This window comes from Aplysia californica, unplaced genomic scaffold, assembly GCF_000002075.1.
Source record: "Aplysia californica isolate F4 #8 unplaced genomic scaffold, AplCal3.0 scaffold00310, whole genome shotgun sequence".
In the NCBI taxonomy this organism is placed as follows: domain Eukaryota; kingdom Metazoa; phylum Mollusca; class Gastropoda; order Aplysiida; family Aplysiidae; genus Aplysia; species Aplysia californica.
In genome coordinates, this window is record NW_004797580.1 from 549,819 (window position 1) to 562,463 (window position 12,645).

The 12,645-nt window shown below is 37.8% G+C and overlaps 1 protein-coding gene across 1 annotated transcript in view; it reads left to right on the forward strand.

Annotated features, from left to right (window-relative positions):
- LOC101850015 (otoferlin) overlaps positions 1 to 12,364 on the forward strand; it is a gene marked incomplete at its 3' end in the record, with an annotated part of 153,974 nt that extends 141,610 nt beyond the window's left edge. Inside the window, 6 exon segments of the mRNA XM_005102054.3 lie at positions 2,128 to 2,243; positions 4,416 to 4,456; positions 8,435 to 8,621; positions 9,527 to 9,713; positions 11,337 to 11,551; positions 12,256 to 12,364. Coding sequence (XP_005102111.2) covers positions 2,128 to 2,243; positions 4,416 to 4,456; positions 8,435 to 8,621; positions 9,527 to 9,713; positions 11,337 to 11,551; positions 12,256 to 12,364 — 855 coding nt within the window.
- Positions 12,365 to 12,645: the final 281 nt, after the last annotated feature.

Below are 12,645 nucleotides of genomic sequence, written 5' to 3' on the forward strand. Positions count from 1 at the left end.
TTCCATTTCTAACAGACGTACTAAACCCAGTACTATCCTTGACTTTGTGTACTTACTTCTGTCAGAGAAAAACCCTGAGTCTATTTTTTTAAATTTCCGTCCTTCATAAACATAATATAGATGTTTTTTCTTTACCCATCGTATTTTTGTTTTCAAATTACTCTCAGTGTGACTATAAAACACTTTTCCCCTTCAAAATATTCATACTACGGTTTAAGTTAGCTTACCATTTTCAGTATAATCGGCCAAAGTAAAATTTCAAATGAACATCTCACATTCCATATTGTGTAGACTTTGAAACATTATTATAACGTTTAACAGATTTCTTACTGGATACAGTATGGTGGGAATATCGATGTTTTAGCACGTCAAATTTAGCAGGAGCCGGAAGTCAAAATCATTTTCAACAGTCTGTACGACAGATATGATTTGCATGCTTGGACTCTTTGGTTTCGCCATCGCTTTACAGTTTAATGAAGAAAGATAAAAAGGAGATGTAAACGAGTATGCTTGCAAGTATTTATCTATTTTTAGTTTAAAATGGTTTCGATTAAATGCCGTGTAAACGCCATTTTTTCCATTTTACCGATTATCAGCAAACAGTGATTGCAAAGGTTAACTACCTTGCAAATAGCAAAAGTACGACAAATATTACTGTCTTTCAGAACTGAGTTGTTTAACGGTCAGAATAACAGCTATATTGTTGAAGTAAACTTAAGACATAATCTGAGAAAGAACTGCATTGCTTATTCGTCAAAAATGCGTTCATTTCTGACGCGGTTATCGTTTCCTTTTAAAAAGTTAATTTAACAACATCGTTTAAAGCCCCTTTGTAATTTTGATTTCTTACTGTTTGATCTTTTTTTTTTATTCCTCTTGCAATTTTCTATTCTGGATCCAGTGGTGTTTGGTTCTTGTTTCACTCATTCATCTACTTATTCATCTATTTTTATTTTTGGAAACAGTTTTTTCAACATACCATTTCTTTTCATACTTTTCCATATCAACGTTCTTTTTCCATTTGACCTATATGGACTTTTAGTTTCCACTCATTTTTTGGTCTGTGTTGATTTATTGAATGTGAACCAATGTATTCATGTTTTTCATATTAAATCAGAAAAAATGTGGTAATCTTCTGATATAAGTCTTTATGCTTAGGCATTCTGATAGACGTCAAGTATCTTTTTAAACCCACCTCTCTCCTGCTTTGTCTAGTCCCTACAACATGTTCACTACTTAGTTTTGTCAATAGACGTACTGCTATTGGTGAAAACCAAACATTGCTGACAGCAGGATTGTCCAGAAAATGGTTACAAAAGCGTAAGTGTTACTAAATCAGGAAAGCCCACACCCACAGCCCCCAAGGTTTAAGAAATACCAACAGTAGATTTGGTCTTTTCCTAGTTTATACTAAAATTAGTTTTCCAAGGACAGAAACATTTAATTTCATCTTTTATTTTTGGACGCTATTGGAGCTAACCTCGTAAAAAATGACGAATTTTAGTGTTAAAACTGATTTTCGACTAAAAATGGAATTTTTTTATAATTACAGATTATTTTACAAGCTTTTACAATTTTCTGAAAATGTTTCCATTAGGGTTCACGTCATAAAGAAGCTAAATTTCAGAGACAGTAAATACGCTCACCATTTCAATGTACCTTTATGATGTTTAGCAAATTGTTTTGTCACGGATATCGGATTTTCTTTAAAATTCAGCTACTAGGGGGAAAAACGCTTCCAAATATGTCTGTTGTTAATTCTATAAAACACTTTTTAGTTTTCCAATAAATTATGACGAATATTTACTCATTGAAATTTCTAATTTACAAGAACTGAAACTATATTAAGCAATATTCAATAACTGATTACATTGCCAACAAACCCCTTTCATATTCAAAAGCTTGTTGTGTATTGCTATAGTAATATTGTGTGTGTGTGTGTATGTGTGTGCGTGTGTGTGTGTGTGTGTGTGTGTGTGTGCGTGTGTGTGTGTGTGTGTGTGTGTGTGTGTGTGTGTGTGTGTGTGTTTGTGTGTGTATTCTTTGATGACTAGTCTTGTTCATCGTAATATTATGCTGTCCCATACACTTACTGTACATAACAGTTTTTCCCGTATCTGTGAGCAGATCATCAGTTCTACCACAAGTGGGCCATGCTCATGGATCCTGATGACATCAATGGCGGGGTCAAAGGTTACCTGAAATGCGACATTGCTGTCATTGGGAAGGGCGACTCAGTGAAGGTTCGTGTCCGCAAAATCAATTTGTCTTCAAATCAGATATTATGATAAAGAATTTATTGCATGGGCTATGGTAGTAGATCATGATATATAAATAGATAAATAAATTGCATTTCTGTAGCGCATTTCAACAAAGAAGTGCCCAATGCGCTGTAAATGGTCCAAAGAAAGCATGCAGCGTGAGTGAAATTGCCTAGCTGTAATCATGACCTAAAATGACTTATTACAACTGGCAATTTCACAAGTAGGGTAAATCGAAATCTACCTCCATAATGCATGCAATGGATTATTATAGCTGACGTGTGTGTGTGTGTGTGTGTGTGTGTGTGTGTGTGTGTGTGTGTGTGTGTGTGTGTGTGTGCGTGTGTGTGTGTGTGTGTGTGTATGTTTGCTTTGGGTGGATTTTGTGAAAGATGTGAAGTAGTTATGGCGATTCCAGTGTCTATTGGTGTTTCAGCTATGATGCGGTCGGAGTTTTAGACGAATTGGTTGGCATCTGAGTTTTCTCCTTTTAATTCGTCGCTTTTAAGCAAAAGGGGGCTATCCCGAACAATGCTGTTTTGAGAAAATCAAAGGTAAAGTTTGTGCCCCTTGTTCAGTTTCTTTAAAAGACAAGGAAAGTTGTCTCTATAACCAAACAAATATACACACCAATGAAACCAAACTTCTCCTATAGGTAGGGCAATGTCCGCTTTGGGTGCAGATCAAGATTTCTGGAAGCCCCCGAAATCTGGGTCGGCCTGCTTGTTCTTTTTAAAGCGGCTAATTGTTCCAAGATATGAATTTTTTACATTTGGGGTTGGGGGTGGGGAGGGGGGACTGTTTATTTTCTTTATTTTGATGCATCCCCGAAATGAGTGTTCTTTGCTCTCCATGGGGCATCTACATGCATTTTATATGCTATTATGTTGTCTGTGGTCCCCTCGTTTGGATGGTTTTGTTCTCTGTAAACACTGACATCTTTTGAGTAGCCGTTAAAACACTTCGTCGTGCGCAGAAGACATGAGTTCTATTCCCAAGGGAAAAAAGCGGGGGGGGGGTAATATCGAGTACCTCAGTTGTTGTTTTTTCAGCTGGTGCAATGTATCACTCTTCATCTGGGTTGGTAGTGACAAGCAGGGACGATGCCCGCCCCCTAAATGATCAAACCTGTGACGACGAAGTCATGAAACGCCTACATTATTTATTTTTGTGTAGGCCTAAAGGGGTCAATATGTGAAAGTTTGACTTTTATCCTGTTCTCAGAGAACACAAGTAGGTGGTTGGCGGGTGCTCTGGTGTGGTTTGCTCCTTCTTTCCTTTTAAAAATATGTCGTCTCTATCTCCCCTCATTCTTTTTTGTGTTTGTTACTCTCTTGTGACACCTCTAATCTTCGGCACTTATATGACCTTACTGTGTTTCAAGTGCAGTAAAACACTTACTAAAACTAAGAGAAGGTAAGTTCAGCTCCATTCGGAGTACAGTATAAGCTCTGAATCGCGTGCCTCTATGTTGGGGGGCATCTCAGACTGTCAACTTGGGTTTTACCCTATCGCAAAGGTAGTACATAACATGATGGTTCACTTGGCCAAAAAAGTGTTTGCGGAAGTCCGCGCATTGCTTCAGGTGGCGCTGCGGTCTTTGTTCTGAAGCTCTCTTTCCTTTCTCCAGAAGAACAATAGGAATAACAATTCCTTGCGTGCGCAGATCGACTGCTGCTCATCAGCTGTTCGGGTTCGTTCAGTGCGGAGTTTTAAGTGTTTTTGTTTTTTTAATGACCTCTTGCCTTTCATTCTAAAGTCAAATTAAACGAAGAAAACAGTCGCCTCTTCCGGGAGGTGTTTTGTCAGCGTGACCATTTCTAAAAAGCGTTCTTTCGAAATTTGAATTCTTATTTATTCAAAAACTTGTGAGTTTCACTTTGATTTTTTTCACACAAGTAGGGTAACTCTGTTCACAAAGGGTGCGCATTTGCGAAGAGGGCGCCGCCGAATGTTGAGGCCACTTTTTTAATTGGCTCAAAGAGAGGAGTGAACCATCTTATTATGTACTATCATTGCCTTGCGACACTAATTTGCGGGTATCGATTTTACATCCTCCTTGACACCTATAGCAGCAAATTAATGGTTGTTTCTGTTGAGAGTTTACTAACTTCTCTTTTATTTCCACTGATAAACCGATGCATTTGCTTCCAGGTACCGCCAAAGTCCGACAAAGAAGATGAGGACATTGAAGCGTGAGTCAAACATGTTTTTCTTTGGAATGGGAGGGGTTGGGGGTGTTCGTTTCGGGTTTTTGAAACATTTTTTCCATATTTAACAACAACAACAACAACAACAACAACAACAACAACAACAACAACAACAGCAGCAACAACAACAACAACAACAACAACAACAACAACAACATCAACAACAAAACAACTGGTACTTCAACTTCACACAGGTGCAAATCTTTGCTTTCTTCTCTCTACCTCGATATTTCCGATATCCTTTTTTTTTTGTCTCATAGGCAGTTACACCAATATAATAATTTGGCCAAATAATATCTTTTACACCAATATAATAATCTGGTCAAATAATATCTTTTACACCAATATAATAATCTGGTCAAATAATATCTTTTACATCAATATAATAATTTGGCCAAATAATATCTTTTCCCACACGTTTTCTTGTAAACACATAAGGCAGAAGTAGTAAACATTGAATTATGCTCAAATATCTTTTTCCGTAATTCTGGATTGAACCGCACAAGGTAAAAATAAACATTGATTAGTGTGATGTCATATGGTTAATGTCATTTTAAAATTAGTATTTGCAGCCTCAGTCCTGTTTTTGTTTCCCTTGTCTCAGTTACAAATGATAAAAATAAATTCTGTTTCTGAACGATTGTCCAAATCATGATTCTGCGCAGGAATTTATTTCGCAAGTAAGTCTATTCTGTCGTTTGTACGTCTGCTTGTATCACTGCTTGCGGCAATGTCTGTAGGTAGTTCGATAAAAATATTTCTCTCTATCTCTTTCTCTCTCTGTTGTGTCTGTCTATCTATCTATCTATCTATCTATCTATCTATCGATCTATCTATCTATCTATCTATCTATCTATCTATCTATCTATCTATCTATCTATCTGTCTATCCGTCTATTTATTTATTTATCTATCTAACTATCTATGATCACTATCTCCTTATTTCACCTTTTTTTCTTTCTCTTTCATTTTAGCACTTTCTATTTATCCCTCCCTCTGTCTCTTTATTCATTCCTCTCTCTTCTCTTGTTCACGCTCTTTCTTATTGGTTTTGAAAACTGCTCCAGATCTTACGACGTGTCATAAAGCAAATACCTGTGCACGCAGCAGTTTGCTGACTCACCCACTCACAGAGAGACACACATTCATGCACACACTTGCTTACTCACATGGAGGAGTATTGAGACTCTCCCTCTCTCTCTCCCTCTCTGTCTGTCTGTCTGTCTGTCTGTCTGTCTGTCTGTCTGTCTGTCTGTCTGTCTGTCTGTCTGTCTGTCTGTGTGTCTTTCTCTCTCGTTTGCTCTCTCTCTCTCGCTCGCTCTCTCTCTCTCTCTCTCTCTCACACACACACACACACACACACACACATACACACACACACACACACACACACACACACACACACACACTTCTCCCCCCCCCCTCCACACACTTACAATAGCATCAATATTTGACTTCTTTTGTCACAAAATTGTCCAACAAAAATGGCATTCGTTTTCAGTGAACTGCATTAAACACGTTTCACCCATGAGAGAAACTGTACTTGTCTCAAAGTGCCTTTACTTTCAAGAGAGAAAGCTTTTTACACCCAATACACAGCATCGATTTGCCATAAACGTCTGCGTATTAGTGTGTATAGTTGAGTCCATGAGAACGAGAGAAACAAACAGAAAAAGTCGATGCTCGCGTCCAGAAAAAACTCGCATTTGGATGTCATCCAGTTGTCGTTGTAACATTTCATTCATTTTAGAACAGTATGCACTTATCCCAAAATGCGATTTTACTCTCTCATTTTCTGAAATCATCTACTTACTGGAACAAAGGCTTAAAAAGAACACTTTAAGCAAGAAAAATCATGCTATACCCTGTTGAAATGAATCCTTCTTCCTTACATGAATACCGCTTTTGTTTTCAGGTGAAATGCATGCTAAAATAGTAATTAAGCAACACTGAGGAGCATGTTCTCGAATCTAAACAATACGGTCTCAACTAGGAAACAAGGATACTGCCCATTGGTCTGGTCTCAATGGACTTGTTGTTCTCATATTCTTTTCTAAGTTGGTATTCCAAGGACCTTTGGCAGTACAAAAAGAACGGACAAGCGCATAGGAGCTAAAAATGTCTTAATTCTTAAAATGTCCCTTGCTTCACATCAATTTTAACAATTCGCCTTGTATAACAACGCCCCCCCCCCCCCCTGTTTGGCATATAGTTGTTATTTTAAGAGTGAAACATTTTGGTTCAATGAGTACTAAAGAAGGAAGGAAGGAAAAGATTGAACATTTGGTTCAATGAGTACAAAAGAAGAAAGGAAGGAAGAAATGGAATTTTAAGGGAAACAAGGGAAAAAAATATAAAAGAAAGAAAGATGAAACAGAGTCGAAGCAACAAAGTAAAATAACATAAATGTGCATCACGTGCAGATTTTGGCGAATGTTGTATCACTTGGCAAGCGTTGCAGTAGGAGCATTCATCACTACCTTAGGTCCTTTCCCAAAAGATGACAATCACATGTGGCTAGTGACTTACTCACGCTTTACGTACGCCTTCTTCGTAAATGTGTCGCGACGAGGTGGAATCAGGCGCTCGTTAGTTAGAAAAAAAAGGAGGGGGGTTATGGAGGTACTGATATCATCTAAAATCTGGTTCATTCGTCTTGCTTTTAGTGGAATAAATACACATCTAACTTGAAAAACAGTTGAGATATTTGCAGCTGAAGGAGGTGGTGATCGTCTGGCATCAGAGGAAAAGTTAACGTGAAAATGGCCGCCAAGTTTGGTGACTCCAAAGCTTAAGAGTACATGGACATTGCAAATTTACAATTTGTGTACTTTTGATCATCGGTTGTTGTTGTTTGTTTTTCAGCAAAATTCTCACATGAATATGTTTATAAATAAGCATAGAATGTGTTGAGCCACATAAAACCTCAATAAATATTGGCTCGATTTCATTATTTTAACGAGCACCTGATTTTGCTGCGATGCAACACATAATAGTATGTGTTCCGGTTCTTGGTATGTCTTTTCGTAGTTTAGCTAGTTTTCTTGTGTGGGGGGAACTTTGTTTAATTTCCTTAGAAAAGAATTTCGGTCTGTTTGGCTTGAGTTCGTATAACTTATTTCAACACACATAAATAAATTATTGATAGTTATTTGTTTCCAAATTCATCACAACTCGATATTTACCAAATATGATCATAACATGAACGTATTTAGGCCAACATGTGTTTTGTTTGACTGGCAAAGAAATTGTGTTTTTGTTTATTGCGGATTTTCAGAGGTTTGGGGGTTTTTTCTTGGGTATTTTTAGATAAGGGGTGGGGGTTGGACAAAGCTGGTATTAAGAGATAAATTTGGTTGTTCAACGAGTTATTAGTAAGCTACAAAGTGCAACATTTTTTTCTAAAAAGGCAGTGCTCGTTAGATATACTGTAGCACACAGTTCCTGTAATCCCTTCGCTGCCTGATCGTCAGCTCTCTCTTTTGAAAACGCTGCCCCATGCCACCCATGGCGACTTCTAGAAGGGAAAAGACGTTTATTGTCATTTCTAGAACCGGAGAAAAGAAAAGTAAAATAAACGTTTATGCTTATAAACTGAGGAAAACAATGATGATTGTGAAACGCAAAAATGCCATTTCGCCCCAAGTCCTGCTGCTATTCTACAAGAGAGCTTGAGACGGTCTCACGCCTGGCAGTGAAGGGGTTAAAGTATTAAAGGGAAGAGTAAAAGTTCTAAGCACTCAGGCTATAAAGGAAGAGGAAGGCCGCGCAAAAGGTGGGTCGAGGGTGTCAAGGAAACCCTAAGAAAACATAACATCACAACTGAAAGAGCTGCGGAGCTGGCCTACCATAGAAAACTGCATCTCCCCTCGACGCTTAACGGCAACAGAGGATTAAGATGTAACAGTAAACGTAAGTAGTAAAAGATATGTACATTGTACACTGTGCTTGCTCACTGTTTCAGCAACCTTCTCCTCCCCGATGGGGTACCAGCTGACCGACAGAAGGCTCGCTATGTTGTCAAGATCTTCAAAGCCGAGGGCCTTCCCAAAATGAACACTGGCGTTATGGCGAGTGTCAAGAAAGCCTTTACTGGAGAAAACAGAGACCTGGCGGATCCTTACGTCGAGGTTCATTTTGCCGGCCACAAGGTATCCTGAACCTTTTCTTTGTGTTGTTGTTTTGGGGGTTGGGGGGGGGGGTTGTTCATGTTTTCTCTGTTTTTGCTGAAAAAATAAAGGTACTGCTTACTTTCAATAAACTTCCGGAACGAATAAAGAATGCGTACAGGGTGTAATTGTTTAGTTTTATCTTCCTGCATGGAAAAGCGTTAGTTCAATTCTCAAATGGTGAAGTGTGTTTTGTCAAATATCTCCATCTTTCTGCTGAGATGATGTATCCCATTCAGCAAAAGTTTTACCATGGTTTAATGTGTATGTTCTAAACGAATTTCACCCAAAATTAAACTGGAAACTTGATTTAATCTGTTCGTTATCGCCCTAACCACACTATAACCTTGTGCTCATACAAGGGATTGGGGTGGGGGGGGGGGCTGTCGTTGCCTAGAGGTTAAGGTGTTGACTTCTCATTCAGAGGTCCCTGGTTCGAATTCGGATAGCTAGGAAAACATTTTATTCTCTAATATTGTCTCCTTTCACCTCCTTTCCTGCTCTCTTGCAATATTCTGCCCCCACCCCCTCACCTCCTTTGCATCCTCCTCTGCGCTCCTGGCACTTTCTACAGCCTTTCCACTGCTTCTCCTTGGCTCCTTCTTATAAGAGTAAGCTTCGGCCGCCACCAGGGCAAAATTCAAAATTTCCTACCAAATAAAAATGTTAGGTGTGTCCCCCGCGCTCATATGACCTTATGCAGTTGCGAGCGCCGTAAAACACTTACCCCCCCCAAAAAAAAAAACCAAAAAAAAACTAATAAAATAAAAATAAAAATAAAAATAAATAAATAAATAAATAAATAAATAAATAAATGAATAAATAAATAAATAAATAAATAAAATAATAATAATAATAACACCGGGGATTTTTTAAATCTGAAACAGGGCAAGACATCTGTGAAAAAAGGCTGCTACGAGCCCGTGTGGAACGAGCAGGTTGTGTTCACGGAGATGTTCCCCCCGCTCTGTCGTCGGCTCAAGCTCCAGCTACGAGACAGCGACAGTGTCAATGACGACATCATTGGCACTCACTTCATCGATCTCTCTTCTATCTCTAACGAGGGCGAGAAAGGTATGATAGATGGAATTATTTCATACGCAAATAATAATAATAATAATAATAATAATAATAATAATAATAATAATAATAATAATAATAATAATAATAATAATAATAATAATAATAATAATAATGATTATGATGATGATGATAAAATAATAATAATAATAATAATAACAATAATAATAATAATAATAATAATAATAATAATAATAATAGATAGCATTTTGTATAGCGCAAATCCCCACTCAAAAGCAAGCTCTATGCGCTTCACAATCTATACTATTACCCCAGCAGACCTGAGAGCATTCTGAATAAGCCTCAACTTCCTGGGTAGCATACAGTGCAAGCAGCCATTTATAGGTACTAAAACACTAACACACTGACAAGATCTTTCTGTGAAAATCCATCTTTTTGGACAACAAGCGTCCCATGTTCCCTCAAATAACAGAATTAATAATATAGAAGCAACAGAAGTGTGGTTTCTAAGGAGACTGCTAAGAGTATCGTGGAAGGAAAGGAAATCAAATGAGGTAGTGCTTGATGAAGCCCACGTGGGACGCTCAATGTTAAAAACAATCAGGAAACGACAAATCCAGTTTTTGGGACACCTGAATAGACATAAGGGTCTTGAACATCTAGCTCTCACTGGCAAAATTGAGGGCAAGCGAAGCAGGGGTAGGCCCAGAACAACATACTTAAGGAACCTAACAAATGGGTAACAGGGAAAGATCAGGGAAACGTAGCTTTTTTTAGAGCATCCGAGCAAAGGAATGAATGGAAAATCATGATCGCCGATGTCTGTCACAGATCTGGCACTGGATGATGATGATGAATCGGATTTAAAAGACCAAGGTTTCTGATCTGCAACAAAGAAAGACACAGAAGGTCATTCTTACAATCATCCGTTAAACTTCTACCATCATTATCATCTTGATATAAGTATTCCAGTGACCTTTAAATTTTTATTATAGATGTAATTATTTCTTTTTGTGAGTGTCTGTCAGCGAACTCAACGCTTTCTTTCCTGTTTTTGCCTATCTGTCCTGCGGTTTGTTTGTTTTTGCTGTCATTAAATTACTGTTATCGTATACATAATATTATGATTCACCTTAACTCACCGCTAGCCAAACTAAGTGATATCACCGACAAGTGGGAGATTTGGTAAATTTGGTGAGCGGGCAAATCACACGGGTAGCGACAAGTATTATTTGCTAAGGGTGGACGATGTAAAACTTTTACAAACTTTTATTTACCCTAGGTATCTGATCTGCAAAAAAAAGAAAGACTCAGAAGGTCATTCTTGCCATCATCCATTAAACTTCTACCATCATAATCATCTTGATATAAGTATTCCAATTCGACATTGAAGATGACAAAAGTGGGCACTGGCTTTACTGTAAAAATGTTGACGGGCACTGCTACTTTAACTAAAAATAATAATAATAAATGACATTTATATAGCGCTCAACACTTATTAAAGCACACAGGCTCTGGGCGCTTTACAATAGAGTACAACGTACAACAGTAACATAAAACGTGTTCTGACTAAAAGAAAATTACTCCAAATATTCATCTTATTAATTTAAAAACAGAAACGACTTCAGCTGACATTTGAACTCAATCCTTCCCCAGGCTTCCTCCCAACCTACGGCCCCGCTTGGGTCAATATGTACGGCTCCACCAGAGACTACCGCATCATCGGCAAACAGGGCCACCTCAACGACGGCCTCGGGGAAGGGGTGTCTTACAGAGGTCGTCTGCTGGTGGCTCTCAAGACAGAGATTATCGACAGTGAGGACCTGGGGGCTACTTTGGTGGAAGTGGAGGCAGCCCCGCCCATTTCTGAGGTACTGTCTGTTCTTATTCTCAACTACTAGACGTTGGGGGTTGCATTATGTTTTTCATTATATATATTTTTTTTTTATTTGCTTTTTTGTTTGTTTATTCGTTTGTTTGTGTATTTATTTATTTCATTTATTTTTTAAATTTATTTATTCGATTTTTCGTTTATTTATTCATTTATTCATTTATTCATTTATTTATTTATTTATTTATTTATATATTTGCGTGTCTTCTTGTTTATTTGTTTATTTATTTGTTTGTCTTTGTGTTTACTATGTCGTTATAGCATATCTATTAAAACATAGTTGAAATTGACCAGGATGACCGCCATTGTTGAGGAAAAAATAGTTTTCTTAAAGACAGGTGGATGTCTTGGACAGGGGCATTATAAAATCATGGAAAAAACGAGACGATGAAGTGGGAATTATGATGGTGGTTAGCACAGTCAGTCGTGGGAACAAGTTCGATTGTATAATGGGATCCCTGGTTCCTGTAATTTGCGTATTAGCGAAGCACCTTATAGTTTGCTTTTGTTGGGATTTGTTGTTGTTTTGTTTTGTTTTTGTTTTGTTTCGTTGTTGTTGTTTTTCTTTGTTCTTTAGGTTTAGGAGGGGGGTAGTGTGTTGTTATTGATTCGCTCAAGTCATTAATTATCCTTCTTTCATCTGTCTATCATTACGTTTCTTTAATTCTTTGAATGCTCCCTTAGAACGCTGCCGGTCGCCCTGAAGAGTATTTCCTTCTCGGAGTCTTCCTGGAGGCCACAATGATAGACAGAAAGATCGGGGACAAACCAATACACTTTGAGATCAGTTTCGGTGAGTGAGAAATTCTTGTCTCGAGTATGAAATAACGTAATCCATTCCCACCCTCACTATCATTATCATCATCATTATCATCGTCAGCATCATCATCATCATTGTATAAAGCAGATATTAAAACAGTTAAGACCTGGTAGTGTTTCCAAAAAATATTGTATCCAAAGTTCAACGTTTCACCCTAAACAGTCTTCCTCAGGAATATTCACAATATAAATGACAAGAATCTAGATCTACACATGCTAAAAAAACTAAAGTGCGTACATACATGTCTCAACACT